At 45.1% G+C, this 16,710-nt stretch overlaps 2 protein-coding genes across 2 annotated transcripts; one reads left to right on the top strand and one right to left on the bottom strand.

Annotated features, from left to right (window-relative positions):
- The first annotated feature begins 4,985 nt into the window (after nt 1–4,985).
- Nucleotides 4,986–6,152, top strand: LOC146178489 (uncharacterized). The gene has a single exon (XM_084579982.1). The coding sequence runs from the start codon at nt 4,986–4,988 to the stop codon at nt 6,150–6,152; it is 1,167 nt and encodes a 388-aa protein (XP_084436108.1).
- Nucleotides 6,153–10,008: 3,856 nt separating this feature from the next.
- Nucleotides 10,009–16,147, bottom strand: LOC146178490 (uncharacterized). Its single transcript, XM_084578308.1, has 2 exons — nt 15,664–16,147; nt 10,009–11,087 (listed from the first exon to the last, which is right to left on the bottom strand). The coding sequence occupies exons 1-2, from the start codon at nt 16,117–16,119 to the stop codon at nt 10,776–10,778; spliced, it is 768 nt and encodes a 255-aa protein (XP_084434434.1). The 5' UTR covers nt 16,120–16,147; the 3' UTR covers nt 10,009–10,775.
- Nucleotides 16,148–16,710: the final 563 nt, after the last annotated feature.

A 16,710-nucleotide genomic window follows, 5' to 3' on the forward strand; every position in this document is an offset into this window, starting at 1 on the left:
TCTAAGGAGCAACCCAATTTGGCATCCACTGCCCGTGACGTCACAGAACTGACAACTAATCAGTGCCTGATCACGGGACCTGCCTACTGCCACCAGCCATAGTCATAATTTGTGATTTTATTCTTTTTTTGTGTGCGATAGCAATACTGCGCCGGGTTTCTAGCCGTCACGTATCCCCGACGGACGCCATGCTTGACCTTGGGCAGCCGAGGAGGAGGAGGAGCAGAAGAAGGCTGGTAACTTACGCTCTCGCGTCATAATCTTAAAGGATGAGCTTAAGTGTCCCCAATAATGTAGCAACTTACACTGGTAGGGCGTGATAGGGGAATAATGTAGCAGGCAAAAGAAGCTTCCGCCGTTGCTATCGCAATTCAACTAAGGTTAACCAGAGTTAAGCCACAACTAATTTTTGTTTTTGCTCACAACAGCTATAACACCAATTCGTTTCGACAGTTTCGATAAGTGGGCCTTTAACGGTGTATCGCGTTACGGACAGTGGCTTCTAAGCTGGGCCGGATGTTATGCAGAATGAGTCATTAACACTGTCGCATTGAAATTGCAGTCTATGCATGAAACTTTCTCTGCCCTGATAGGCCGTGGCAACGCTCTAAGGCGGCCCCGCCAGCAAGCTGGTCTCATATTTCCCTGGTGGATTTATTGACAGCAAAATGAACATAATTTTGGCTCTGTGCTGGAATGTAATCAGCATGGCCAAATGGTGCTATTAAGATGAAAACCTAACGACACTGCAGCCGCTCCCGCGGTAGGTCATCCATTGCAAAGCTTTAACGACTACACAACTAGTTTTCCAATAGCACCCACAGAGCTTCAATCTCAAAAACAAATTTGTGCTATGTAGCACAAAGAAATTACGCAGTGACGGCGTTAAACACAGACGCCACTGCTTCAGTGATCCGCTGTTGCAGATGGGACAACGAAAGCGGCAACACATAGTTTGCTGTTGTTTTTATCTACATCAATGCAGTGCTGACAGACGCTATATTGAACAGCGTCGCGCCATAGCGCACAGTGATACCGGATGCTGTACATCTAAGAAGTTCATTAGGCTTCAAGGCAGCGCAGTGCTACATTTGCATATTTAAGTCCGCGGCACGAACTTGCTGTGTGTTCTGAGCTCAAAGAAATGCCTCGCTTCTGTACTTGTAATGCATCAGTATCGAGACACCTGCACGCACACATCCTTTAAACACGAAGGGTATCTCGCTCATATAAACACAAAGGCATGCCACTGGTTGTCGCTTTCGAATGGTACGTGCAAATTGTTCTAGTGAATCCTGGCCATAAGCGCCCTAAAGATTGTGCGAGTATAGGTGTCACTCTGTAATTTAAAGTATCGAAAATACTGACAATAATCTGGAGCCCTGTATAGTCTCTCATGTGTCATATATTGTAATGATTTTGTGCGCATAACTTTAAATCAGTCAGTAAATCAATCCTGTTTAGCTAACATAAACAGAGCTATGAATGATTGCTTGATGAGCTGCAAGCTGGCTATACTTTACTCGGCGTTGACCAAAAAATGTAGCGCACAGGTCTGCGGACGAAATGCCCGCTGAGGCTATCCACCTCATTTTGCAAGGTGCAGGCGGAATGTCGGTGCACCTTACTACGGTTTCTATTTAACAATATAGTATTCTGCGCATGATATCTAGCGCTAGGGCTCACCTGTTGGTCTGTTGGCGGCTGTTCCAGGTAAAAAGGCGCTGGCCGTGGAACTTTGCAGAGGAGTAGTTCCCGTGAACACTGACTAAACAGGTTGTTGTTGGCCTATGGACACGTGGCAATAGTAAACGTCACCAAGCGTCTTCGTTTTCTTCGCGCGCAGGGTGATAAAGCTAGCGATTCCAAAGCGAGAAATGGCATAGCAGAGCACAGCTGCTTGACGGTCATTACATGCGTATTTTATGGGCTGTTGAAAGTTACTACAGATTTCCGTATGATTTCAAAAATTTCCACATCGGCGCAAAACACCACCATGTTTTCTGTCATTCAGTGATATGGACTTATTTGAAACAAGACTTCTTGCTTCATGATTCCATGGCACGTGGCCAGAATGGAGGATTGGCCAGGAGTTGTTGCAGATATAACCCATTCACGTTGGTTTAGGTTGTGCTTTGCATATAATAGGAATTTGAAATCAATGTCGACAGCAAATGTTCCGGACAAAATTTTTAGGTGGTAGCAGTAGTAAAGAAGAAAAATATTTAAGTAAATAAATCTTTATATGATCATATCTGCGTGAAGTGATAAAATGAAATTTTCGGCCTATCAGTAACACACAGTGGTGTTAAAATATGTCATTTGACTTTGGCTCTCCAGGAAAGCAGGACAGGAATTCTATAAGGCAATCCTAATCCACAAAAAGGCATTTATAAATATTTGCTTCTATTGGAAGTGCCCCGCCGCGGTGGCGCAGCGGTTAAGGCGCTCGACTACTGTGCCCGAGGACGCTGGATCGAATCCCGGCCTCGGCGGCTGCGTTCCGATGGAGGCGAAACGGAGTGGCATCCGTGGGCTGTGCGATGTCAGTGCACGGTAAAGAACCCCAGGTGGTCAAAATTTCCGGAGTCCTCCACTATGGTGTCTCCCATAGCCTTAGTCGCTTTGGGACGTTAAACCCCCCAAACCTACCTTCTATTGGAAGTATACCATAGGCAGGAGAAGTAATTATCTGTAGTTTCCATGTCATTGTACCCCGCCGGTGTGGCGCAGTGGTTACGGCGCTCGATTACTGTTCCCAAGGGCGCGGGATCGAATCCCGGCCTCGGCGGCAGCTTTTCGGTGGAGGCGGAAAGCAAGGCGCCCGTGTGCTGTGCGTTGTCAGTGCGCGTTAAAGAACCCCAGGTGGTCGAAATTTCCGGAGTCCTCCACTACGGCGTCTCTCATAGCCTGAGTCGCTTTGGGACGTTAAACCCCACAAACCAAACCAAACCAAACCATGTCATTGTATGATACACTAAGATTCATCAGCGTGAATGCAGAACGACATGAATGCAGACTGAGACAATAAATTCTGCAGCGCAAGAGTATCATGAAGACCTTGCATTCCCTTGGGGTATAGGGCCATACATTCCAAGAAAATTGTAAATGCCCAGGTCAAACATTTATAATGCTTTGCCTTCAGCACGCGCCTTGTCAGCCAAAAATGTTTTTTTTTTAGATGAACATGTCACTCATACCAAGAACAATTTACTGCATCTCAGAGGGTGTGAAAATCGGGTGGCAGTTGTGCTCATGATGTCGATTCTTGAGACGTCTGTCCGTGTGGCCAAAATCGCAACTGACACGCAAACGAGATACTCTGCAACACCGTGCTGTCCGGAATTTTTCCGAATGAAGTTCATTCAAACAGTTTTACGCTCGTAGCTTGCTGCGCTGCCCCCAATATGAAATCGAGCCTATCAAAATCAAGAGAGAATAAATATGCAGGAAAACGTTCCTAATCCTCATTATTAAAACCTTTCAAACGGCATCTTTAAACAACTAAAACAGAACTTAGAATTTTTTTGAGCAGCATATTGAATTCCTGGCGCAGTCATTTTAAATGGCCTTGCCCTTGTTCAGAGCAAAAATGATCATATGGGGTACGATGGGACTGTGGACCATATGAGGTACGGCGCGACGCCAAAGGGGAGCCTTGAGGCTCCCGTTGTTTCTTCCTTTCAGGAACCTCTTGAGGATCCCAATCCTCGTTCCTCATCCTTTATCATGCATCTCTATCATTGTTTCGCCTCATAGTGATTAGCATACACGTATTACATGGGACCTCTCAACATAATAAATATAAATCCCCCCTCTAACCAAGCCATAGGAATGCGCCTGTGTGGCCCATAGGGTCATCGTGTTTAACTCGGGATGCAAGGACGATGGAAGTATGGATTCTGATCGCACCCTCCCAACTCAAAGGCGAAACCCGAGCTTGTAGCGCCTGCCAACTCGGCCATGCGTTGTGGCCTCGTGACGTCACGCAACCCGACGACCAAGCAGTGCACGAGAACTTAATCTGCAAACTATCCCCTGCCAGAGGCATGCCTGCGACTTCGCTTTCAACGCCGACAACGCCGTTATAGAAATTTATGAAGGACGAGGCCCTGAACACCAACTCGTCAAAAGAGCAGCAATAGAAAAAAATTAAATAAATCTGCCTTTCTAAAGCTTCACATGACCTCTTCATCCTTTCTTTCCTCTTCCCCCGCCGATTTCTTAAATCCTCTTTTTCATTAGCTAGCTAACTGAGTCTTCTTTTCAATAAATGATTTTGTTTCTATCATCAAGAATCCCATTTCGGTGCCTTTTTTTACCGTAAATCTCCAGTCTATCCTGAAAAACGTCGGTTACAATGCGGAAGCATTACAACCGGCCTTTCTCGAATCGCCGAGGTAACTGTGAACCTTGCCCGAAAACACAACTCAGTGAATTTAGCAATTTTTTCAAATGCGAATAGTGTGTGAAAGCACGTCATGATTCCCGTCGCTTTCCGTTCCAGGGTTTCGACGTAGGTCTTCAGGCAAAGACCGGCGAAGTCTGTGACAGGAAACGTAATGGTAGCACGCCTTAAAAGGGGTTTTTGGGTTTTTTCATATATATTACATGTCCCAATAAATTTTGACAGTTGATAGTGAACACTTGGTCTGTCTTTTTTCGTATCTGTCCTCGTCCCTGTGGTGCCACAACAAGATGGATACTTACCAACTTGCCCAGTTTTCTACTCTCGTTTAAAAGGATAGACCGTTTAAATCGCCTTAAGAGGGCAGCATAGAGAAACATACTTGCGTAACATATGTTTCACTACGAGGGCAATGCGATAGCTGTGTGTTTCAATCCTTTGCGCACGGATCGAAGATGATGAAGATGATGGCATACAATGTGCAGCGCGAGACAGTGGCAGTTCAGCATTCCTGGCAGCCGACTGAGGCGAAAGTTGTCGGATTCCAGTGGCGGCCACTGACGGTGAGAGTCACCGAATGCAGAGCTCCTCAGGAGTAGATTCAGTGGGCCTACGCGACCGCGGTACCAGGAATATGGAAACGCCCAGTCAGGATTACGCTCTTGTTTTGCCTCACTTGCCCTCAGGTAGGACAGTTTCGAATACTGTGTTTCTGCACGCAGATATTGCGGCCAGGCCGTATCGCGCAGAACATTTCCGGGATGCGCTTAGCCGTCTCGATTTGATGCCAGACGTTGTAGCATTCGGAGCCTACCAGATGAATCACGTGTGGGCGATTACCTTAAAGGACGAAGAAAGCAAACAGAAGATTTTGGCGAAGAAAGCCATAAGCATCAAGGAGCACCGCTGTGTCATTATAGACCCCTGCAGCCAGGATGTGCGCTTGAAGCTTTATTGGTTGCTCCACACTACTCCCGATGAGGACGTGAAGGCGGCCCTGGCCCCGTACGGAACGGTGACAGAAATAAGCAAGGAAAAGTGGAGAGTCGCGGGATGTAGTGACAAAGGCTCGCACACTCGGTTGGTGTCCCTGAAGCTGAAGACGGGTGTGACAGTGGAGGACATTCCGCGTCAGTTACGTGTAGCGGAAGACAACGCACTTGTGCTCGTGCCAGGCAGATCCTCGCTTTGCCTCTGGTGTCACGACACCGGTCACATACAGCGCGAGTGCCGTGTACCACGCTGTGGGCTGTGTCGACACTTCGGCCACGACGAGTCCACATTCGTGAGGAGCTGCGCCAACGTAACCGGTAATGGACGTGCTGGTACCACATCAGAGCCCCTTATGGACTTGGCCGATGCAGAGGAAGCTACCCGCGGAAGTGCAGGAGAGCTTTGCAGCGGCATGGAGGAGGTCGTGGCTCCTTGCGGCGGCAAGGACGCACAGGTGCCGCCGCTCATATCAGCGAGCACCGAGAGTAAGAATGAAAACGGAGCGGCCAGTGCTGTTCTTGGTAGTGAAACGAGTGTTAACGAGACCTCTAAGAGCGGCAACAAAACTGCTGCGACTGTGGTTGTTCCTAAGAGGCCGCACGATAAAGTTGAAAACCATGAGAGCCGCATGGAAGAACACAGCGTCGAGGAACCGCCCCCGAAGACCACTGTAAAGCGTCGGCCAAGCTTAAAGCCAAAGCCCAATGTGCCACCGCACCGGAAACTGGCAACTTCGTGTCTTCCGCCATAGCGGGGACCACCCTACGGACAGTAAACTTGTTAAGGAGGTATGGTGCCGACATGCTCCCCGTTAACGAACGCCCCGAAAGGAGCCCAGCGTCGTCGTTGAATACGTCAACCGCACTCTGCACTCAATGTCTGTGCGTTGTAGTGTGTGTTTAAATATGCGAGCCGGCCTGCTTTGCACTTTTCTTAGGATGGCAGCTAATTATAAAAGAGCCCTTCGTATCGGTACCTTGAATGTACGCGGACTCTAGACACGGAAACGACAACTTCAATTGAATCTTTTGATGTTAGAAAATTACATATATATTAGAGCTGTCAAAGAAACAGAAATTGATGTCAGGAGCAAGCTGACCGGGTCTTTAGAATCTTCAAAACAAGATTTGACGTATGCATCTGCCATACTGCAGGAATGTCCGGGGGATGTTTGATTTTCTTGAGCAATTCTGCCGGTATCATTGTGCAAAACGTCACGACCTGCCAGACTGGGCGATTACCTATATGTGATCGCGTTTTGGGCAGTAATGAGTGGCAAGTCAACTGTGTTTACGCACCAAATAAAATCAATGAACGCAAAGTGTTTTTTATTGTGTTGAACCCTTTTTAAAATGTGATAGAAGAATCGTGCCTCTTGGCGATTTCAACTGTGTTTGTCTGCCAGAACACAGAGTAGAAGAATTGAGTGTGCGGGGCCAAAGTGCGTTGCAGCTTTTAGCTATTGTACAAGAATGCAACTTGGATGATCTGGGGGACGTACTGTGTGGACACAGGGTACAGTTTACGCATTTTCAAAGAGAATGTCACTCAAGGCTTGATTGCGCGTGCGTATCAGCAAAGATTATTCCTATCTGTAACCAGTACGCGGTGAAGCATGTTAGCTTTAGTGACGATAGTTTAGTCTTGTTTCCAGTTGGTACCGGACTGAAAAGTTCTAGGTTTAATTGGGATATGTGAAAATTTAATAATAGTCATTTAGGTGACTCAGTTTTTGTAGCTATGATAACTGCTAAAATAGAGGAGAAGATCAGAGACCAGTCAGAGAATTATGTTTCTTTGTGGGAACAATTCAAAAATGATGTAAAAATGTTCGCCGTGGACAGAGCCTGCGGGTTATGCTTTAAGGCTGGAGCGGAGGAGCGAGAAATGCAAAGCACCCTCGACTATATCATAAATGCAGAAAGCAGAGTACCAACGCCGTTTTCGGCGCAAATAAAAGACGTAAAAAGAAAGCTCGAGAAGATAGAAGCTGACAAATATCAAGGCGCAGTGATAAGAGCGCGGGCACAGAGGTTGTGGTTAAGCGAAACCAAGAAAGAGGGCGCTAAGTGACGAAAAGTATTACGACGCAAAAGAAGGAAATAAAAGAAATTCATTATCAGGAGGTGATCACGTCTCATCCAGAAGAGGTATAGCGGGCTTTTGTTGAGTACTACCGAAATTCATGGGTAGTAAGACGTATGAATGGGAAAGCTATAAAAACAGATTATTGCTTTTAATGCCTAAAATAGATTGAAGTCAAAAACGTTTGAGGCCCCAATCACAATTAATGAGGTTGAAAAATCAGTCAACGATATAAGTTCGGGTAACGCTCCTGGGCCGGACGGTTTAGCAGCTGTTTTCTATATGTTCTTCAAATGTAATCTAACAGTAATCGTACATCACGCAACAGCAGAGGCCTATGACACAAAAAAGCTGCCCCCATCATTCAAAACAAGCCACATCATTCTGATACCTAAAACCAATGGCGCTGCTACGTTGCATTCCGTCGAGGGTTACAGGCCCATAAGTCTAACGAACGTAGTTTATAAAAAAATCTGCATGAAGGTAATTGGAAAAAGGTAAGACTGTGATTAAATTCGTAGTTGGCCCTCATCAAAGAGGTGGTATCTAAGGGAGATCGATTCACACAAACATTCCCATCGCCAGAAGTGTATTAGTGTTGTGACGCATTGCACAGTCGCGTGGCAATGGCGCAGCTTGACCTACACTCTTAATCTGGTTCCACATAGGTTCCAGTTATAAGTGGAACTTTTAAAAAAGTTCCGCTTATAAGTGAAACATTTTTAAAAGTTCCACTTATAACCGGAACGTACGTGGAACTAGATTAAAAGTGTAGAAAAAGCATTTGACAGGGTGGTGCATGACATACTTTTTGATCTTCTGGAATACATTAATATTGCGCAATTGTTCTCGAATGAGTGCCAATGGCTTATGCGAACTGCTCTGCCAGTATTATCATCAATAAGGAGCTAAGCCCAAGGTTCTGCGTTCAGTCCTCTGCCTGGCAAGGGTGTCCGCTTTCTTCTGCTTAAGAGTGATTACTAATAGAAAAATATGCGGTTTTTGCCTGATCTCCAATAAAGTGAGACTTCTCTCATAAGCCGATGACATTGCGGCTTTTGTTGAAGATAATGAAAGCATCCGGGAAGCGATTAAAGACGCCAAATCGTTTTGCAGACTCACTGCAAGCTCAACAGTTTGGCGAAAGTGCCTGGGCTTCTAGTATGCAGAATGAGAAACGAAGCCAGAACTGGCTGACAGTATCAGGTTTACGGATGCACCTACCAAACACCTGGGTGTGCCACTGAAACACCATCGTGATACAACACGCAGTGGATAGATGAAACACACATGATAAGAAGAAAAACCGTTAAGTTTGGAGGACGCGCCTTTATATATCCATGCGAGAAACTGTGTGTAACTTGTTTCTTGTTGCAAAAGAGTTTTATCTTCTACAGGTGCTTTCAATGTGTAGATTGTGTGTGCAGAAACTGCACAGAATATTCACTATAGAAAGAATGAGCAGTTTGATTTGTTTCGCTCTGTCCGTAACGGGGGGCTCGGTCTGTCCCACTTGTTTCTGGAACAGGTTGTATTAAGATTTTTTTTTTTTTGTTAGAAACCAAACCGGCGTCGCCCTTCATCTTCTGAGACAAAGGCGTGTTAAGATCTTAATTAGACCTCGTTGATCTCAACAAAAGAACAAAGCACTTCGCTTAACATGGCTGGACGTGGAAAAAATAAAGCTAAAGGAAGCAAAACTTGACTAAACGAGTGGTAATTTTTTTTATCCGTGTATATCCGCGGTTGCCAAAGCTAAACCGTAAATTAATTATTATAGAGTAATATTTTACACCCACCTTAATCTACTAAAAGTCATTCCCAAATACATACAAAGGCTTGGATTCTAGCCAGACAAAAAAAGAACAGTAAAAATACCCGATTTTTTTGGTGTCATGAATTCCATAATCTTATTTGCTGCATGCGCATGTCCTTCCCTTTGTTATCGTCAGACGTGCCCTAAAGTAGTGGTGTAATCTTAATGGTAACTAAATTTCTGCAACACAGATATGGTAGCTGTATGGTAAGATGTTCTGGACTATTGATCTCTAAGTCACTGCCACCTACAGAAATCCCGCTGTGCCGTCAACTTTCTTCACGGAATTTAAGGTGCCCGACGAACGAATAAATGGAGAGCTGAGAATTCAGACGCAATTGCAGGATGCTAGGAAGAATTCAAGCGAGTATTTCTGTATTGCAGGAACTGATAAGAATAAATCACCCTTTAAAAAATCATAATGGTGCCGACTGTTCGTTCTGAGATGATCTAGTCACGTGATCTAATACTTCGCTGGCTGGAGACCCCTCGCACGCAGTGTTGTGCGTTGTAAGCTGTAGGGACAGACAGCGGTGGCTAAACCATTGAGTAGCGATGTAAAGATTAAGTCTTGGCCACCTTTAAACCACATGTTATAATTTCAATTTTACTGTTTTATGGCTATTACAGAGATAAGCACCTTTTACTCGAATTCTGGATATTTCGAAACGAGGCGTTTATTGCAGTGCACGGCAGTACATTGGCCGCAAAATTATATATATAAATACTTCTCGCAAACGCTCTTCTTCTTCCCGCTGCAGGAACTTCACGTTGAATTCGTCAAAACGTCTCAGCAGCTGTGCTTGTTCGGAGAGACTGACGGAGCAGCTTGCGTCGTTTTGTGAAAAAAAAAAAACTGCGAGTTAATCTGCCTCGCACATGCGAGCACAAAGGAAACCGTGGGTACTACATACTCTCTCTTAAGCGCTTCGCCTCAATAAATAAGTCTATTATTTTGTCTGAAAAAGAGAAAGAGACGACAAGAACGGCACAAGCTTGACAGATGTCGTGAAGCAGTTTTCTGCTTGGAATTACAGCAGAGAAGATAGAAAATGTTAGTTATTAGAAGGCAAGGCACTATTGATAGCTGCATGGTGATGTTTAATAGTTGCTTTAGGCACATTGCTGTCCAGGCATCAAGATTTTTACCTGAACTAGCTGTGCGCGAAGCCTCGGTATGTACAGAACGCGGCAGTGTAGGGGGCCTCTGATAATTTCGATTACCGGGGGTCTTCCATGCGCACTGAAGTCGAATAGTGCACGGCCGCTTTGTGTTTGAGCTTCACCGAAACACGGCAGAAGCGGCTGGGATTGCCATTCATTTCACCAGGCTCACTAGTGTATAGCTCAGTAGCTAATCGCTGACCAACCGATGTCGAATCAATAATCATAATGCGGAAAAAACGTTCCAGTGCTTTATATAGCGCATCGTAAAGCACCACTGCTCGTAAGGAGTCCTCCTGAGCGCACTCTTTATCCCACTTCGAAAGGATCAATATCCAAGACTTCGAGCTCTCTCAATAGCGTTTTTACATCTTCTAGTTTAAAATCTTCGTTTTCGCCAGCCTCTTCATCTCCTTCCGCCGGTGACTCTTCGGTCTCCTCGGTAGCTGTGGTGCCGCCACATTCTGCCATGTAGTGTGTGGGCAGTTCCGCATGCAGAACGCTCTCGCCGCAACGGGGACAGGGGAGAGAGTGAAAAGAACAATCATCCTCGCAGTGCGTGAGTACTTCTTCCAGGGTTCCCACGAACTCGCAGCCATGCTCCTGGTTCCAGCAGTAAGCCTGAAATGCAAGAGATAGCGGGCATGACTTTAGACAAATGTTGACTGTGTGTGCCTGCAAGCTGGCGCTATTTTCGCATTGTTTATAAGGAAGTATAGAAAAGCAGCGCAGCGCGTCGAAAATAGTTACTCTTTGTATGACCGGACAACTCTCAGGACAGAAAATATCAATTTGCGCATTAATGTTTAAACAATATAATCAAGGCAAAGTTAAAATAAGGCGGTGTGAAAGGAATCATTTGGTGGGGTTGATGCGACTAGTGTCAATTTGTTGAGAGATTTATGTATGATCTAGACAGCGATTTTCTCTCTGTATATCTTTTCAATGCCGGATATTCCACGTCCGTCAACCCAGTGCGCAATGACAGGCATAATTGATATGTAGTTGTGCAGACATCAATGCATATCTTAAGAATCACGGTGCAGATCACAAATTCTGCCTTTGGAAAGTCAACACTAAACCGACATCCTTCCCAAGCCTTAATGTTTCACAGACTTTCCTTGTACGATTGCATGTGAGGCGTGTTTTTTGGCTGCTGGTAAGATGTCCAGCAATCAAACCTGTCGTGAAAGGCAGTCAGTCAACACATAAAGGAACTCTGCAGAATATAAGTTGGCCTGCATCAATAAACTATAGTGCTTTAAACGACAGATCATATTTGCAATAAAAAATGACCTTTTATCGCATAAAAATTATACAGAAATGAAAAATAGGTTCGTAATCTTTAGCTTATCACGCAAGAAAATTAAAACGGTGATGCGTTGACGCAGCTTTCTCTGTCTGATATATCTGTACGGGCCGACGTTATACCGTCATTTCCTTCAAGACGGTAATCTCCGGTTATTGTTTTGTGTGTGAATAACATGCGTTTGAATCGAGTGACAGAAAATGTTCGATACAAATTTTTTCACCAATAAAAGTGCTTTTTTTTGCGTTAGAACAACATGTGTGCACCTACAAAAAGGCAAAAATATCGAGTGTTCTTATTAAGATGTAAATTTATAAATCGTATACGTGCTACATACCACGCATTAAATGAGCTATAAAAACTCTTTAGAATCAATTTGATTAAGTAATAATCAAATTAAAGTAATAACGCACGAAACAAGAGCTGGAAACTTGTGAACAGTGGTATTTCATCACTGCGTTAATTTCATATCGACGACCGCATTGGGGGTCATTTACTGGTATTTGCGGAGCTTTTTTATCAGCACAAAGAATGTATGGAAGAGAGGCAGGATAGATACAAAATGTGTAATAATCGCAGGCAGCTAGGCCTGCGATTATTGAGCTATGAACTAAACACTCAGTTCGTAATGACGCTTGTGAAACGGAATAAGCTTAAAATTATTGCTCGTGCGGCGTGTGACTTCTTTCTTGTGTGCTTATCCTACACACATCTTTTTAAGATGAATACAAAGGGGTGGCATGGCATCGAATCTGATGCGATGGAATGAAAGAAGAGATATGGCCAGGCGATGTAAAGAGAAATACTTTAGACCTTGGGAAAGTCTGGAGAGACCGACATATTACCGTGGCCGGCTCCTTAGCAATTGCGTAAGGGCGCATTAATGACTATGCAAATATAGAAAGCGACGATGGCAAGTAAAATTGGAGTGGGCAATGAGCTACACCTTTGCTTTCGAAATCATGACACATTCACTCATGACGAGTGCCTACGTTTACTACCTTGGGTCCAGGTGGCCATGAATACACATTAATTAACGAATACACAAATACACTATAATACACTCTAGTACACCATTCCTTTCGGCTCACTTAAACGCACTGCTCACGCAAAGATATAAAAGTTTCTGTCGTAGTGGAAGGCCACGCCCACTTGAACGACAGTCAGGTCAAGTGTTATGCTTACTTATGTTCGTGTTAGACTGAAATCTTAAAATGGCACTAATCGATAGCGCAAACCACAGGAAAATCACACTGGCATGTCTACTACACCACACACACAGTCAAAAGTTATTGACGCCAGAAATGCTACTGAGATATCAGGGGGTCTTAGATATAGGACACAATGTGCATTATCGTCAAGCTTGGAGCGCCAAGGCCATTTACCTCATAACAATATCTGTAACGTCTAATTACTGTGAAAAACTTGGAATAGAAATAAGTACTGCAGTAATGGGCTTAAAGTGAGTCGTGTCTGAAGGACCAGATATATTTAAAGTGCCTAATGCAGCGCCGCATGCTGCTTCTTCTGGTGTTCTGGGGCCTTCATCAGTTTTCAAAGCAAAACACGTATGTCTGGTATGTGCTAAAATATATGAACACATTTGTAGAGAAACACGGAGTGGCCGCGAGCCAATGTTGCTTGTTGAATATCGTAGTTGCCGGTGTACAAGAACCCGGTACCTTCCCGCTTAAAAATTCATGTTTGCTGCTTGCCACTCCAACGTTTCTAAAACTACGCAATCTATTTTAAACAACGTCTTCTTAGCCATTTCAGCGTGATTGTTCACTAGGTTAAAAACGAGATGCGTCGACGGTGATGTCCCAGGAGTGTTGTCGAAGGTAAATAAATTTCTCGACAGCAATAGCATTTTCGGTATAGAAGCAGGGCCACTCTTTAGATTGTTTTTGATGATTGAGGACATCGAAGGCTATCGACTCAATAAAGAGCTGAAGGGAGCCGTGTGCCACATGTACTTGCAAGATGGCTTGGTGCTGAGACGCAAGACAGGAAAGAAACAATCTACACATCATGGCGCTCAGTGTTGTGAGCTTCTTATATGATGTGCGCAGTGGTGCAGCGTCGCACCTTCACTTATTGCTTGAGTATAAAGTAGACTAGAAACCAAATCATCTAAGCTGTGTTATTGGCTTCACAGAGGGAAGAACAGACAAAAAGAGAGAAAAATAGTGCATAAAGAGCGCTCAGAACACCCCTCATACCCACTCTCGGGGAGATTTGATGATAATACGCGACGCTAGGCACTGACCGATAATTTATTGCTTCTTTGCATCGTTGCCTCGTTGCATACTAAATGCATAGCCGAAGCCGCTTATGATCTGCCGTATGAAATAGATAATTTCAGTGGACTCTTTTGATTACTGCGGCACCGAGCAATCGTAAGTGCCAAAAGTGTGAAAGAGGAATATAACTATTTCTAAGTCACCAGTCTAGACAAGAAAATGTGACCCATTTCAGCTTAGCACATATTAATGTAGGCGACGGTGTCGCCCTCTGTTTGCACAGAAAATGCCTTGGGCACACTCTTTGAGCGATGCGTAATTGCACTCCGTGCCATTCCCTTTCCCATTTAGCACCAAGCAGCATGACACTAATAGGTAGAAGCTAGTGACGACTATGCGGTAATAGAAAAACTAATGGTAGCGCCCACCTTAACCACCTCACTGGACATCAGAATGCACACATTCTGGTCAAATTTCATAACCACCACATGGTTTGAAGTAACAATACGAGCCACATGACGGACGACATTACCAGCGGGTCACAGGAAATGCTTAGCTATCTCTCACCCTACCCACTAGAACGTTTACACGCACCCAGTTACGACCTTAACCTGGATAACATTGTCTAAGCACAGCTCTTGTGTGCTCGACAGAAATCCCTTATATAAATTACCTGTATACATATTCTTGGACACATTGTATTCCGCATGGTGACGCTCTTTCAGACATAATGAAAACTAAATTTCCCTGCCTTTAGCCTTCCTCAGAAATGAAAATGTAACAGAAACCGCTACAACGCCCCTGCTTGCGGACTAAACGATTTTCGGGCGCTGCTTACCAAACACTGTGCACAACAAGCAAGAACGGACAATGAAAGACGACTAACAGTGTTAAGCGCACTCAGCTGGCCTTAGTCACTTAAGCGGTTATTGCGCTTAACCGAGTAAGATCGTGCTTCATTGCCCTTTCTTGCGTGTTGTGCCCAGTATTTGGTGCGCAGCGCTCGAAAATGCGTTCATTAAATTAGCGACTGCCCGAATACAAGCTACAAATATAGTTCAACTTACGCCCTGTCCATGGCAGCTTGTACTAACCGCCTAATTATTAAGGCAATGCCGTTGTTGCGCAGCTGAACAACCTTTCCTCAATCCAGAGACTAATTCTATAGTTGCAGATATTGTTGTGTCCCTAATTCGGTGCAGTAGCGTGCTTAGGAAACAATAAAAACTTACTATACGAGTATGTGTTTATAATAAAGGTGCGTGCTGGAATCATGTTCGCGCAGGTAACTAGATGGGCTACCCATGTTACCAAGGTGAGCTTCTAAGAAGCCGGAATGGTGAAGAGAAAGAAACTGTAAACCAATAAGACTCTGATGGTCAAAGTCAAGTTCACGATTTGTCACAGGTACTTTGAAGAATAACGTTTTTGCAGGCACTGCTTTCCTCAATTCTTTCGAGGCACAGGCTTTTAGCTCTGGTCGCTGCAAAACAAATGAGGCGTTTGTCGCGTATAACAAACGGCAGCCTATACTCACTAAAATTAAGTATATCTGTGATAACCTAGCTATAAATATTAGTTACGGCTATCGTCAATTCAGTTGATACAATAACAGAGTATTAACTTAATTTCTTCGGTCACTCACCTGCAGAGTGTTTACTTTTTTCCCGGACAACTGAATCCCAACACAACGGCGCGTACGAAACGCTTTCCGGTCTAGAGGGCAGACTCCACAGACACCGTCGCGTTCTTTTAGGAGGCTTCCCTTGTGGCAGGACTCGCACAACACGTGCGAACAGGGCAGCAGCATCGTCTTCTTGGGGATCACTTTGCACAGGCCGCACGTGTGGTAGAACGGCACGTCGTCCACAAACCTCGTCGGCCGCCAGTTGACGCCGGTCAAGAGTTGACTCACTCGATACAACGCCGGCTCCCGACCATTTTCCTCCATGACAGCCGAGCGGACCGAGAGCGGCGGCGGCGGACGGGCGCGCCTAGGTGGTAGGCGTTTCACTGGAAGGAAGCCAAGTACGGCGGTGCTTGTAAACAACGAACGCGACGCCCAGACAGGCGCTTGCCCTCTCCCTTGAACATATCCCATTGAGGTCACACACGTTTTGCTGTTTTTATAGAGCCGTCGCGTGTTGCTTTGGCGGCTGCAAGTGCAAGCGCTGTCAGACGTCACGTATCCCATCATACGGCTCTCCGCATGATAAAACTCCGCGTAAAAAGCGATAAAACCGCAGAGAGACGCAGGCGGGCGGAATAAATGCTCTCCGTCACTGGTAAAGGCTGAAATGTCAGTGGCACTCAGGTGAGATGCGTTTTGTGAACAGCTTCGTGCGCTCTCTTGCTGATGTCACACTATGGCTGTTGACCCGTATGGTAACTGCAATATAAAAGTCCCAAAGGAGGAAGGCCTGTATATGGACCACAGAGGCCGCTTATGCGACGAAATACGAGCTGAAAAACGGGGTGCAGCAACACAATTATTGAACTATGCTTCATTTTTAGTGTTCTAGAACTGAATGCCTCGCTATAGAAAAAGTCGCCTTGCCTATGGATAAAGACTCGTAGCATTAATGAATTAAAAAGAACCACCCCAAGGCCGTGATTTGGGCATCGAATCAGGGGTTACACGACAAAATCCGCTCTACTGGTCACATCATCGGACCACAGCGCCACAGCGCCA

Source organism: Amblyomma maculatum, chromosome 9, assembly GCF_055883805.1.
Source record: "Amblyomma maculatum isolate TAMU_Amacu chromosome 9, ASM5588380v1, whole genome shotgun sequence".
Taxonomy (NCBI): domain Eukaryota; kingdom Metazoa; phylum Arthropoda; class Arachnida; order Ixodida; family Ixodidae; genus Amblyomma; species Amblyomma maculatum.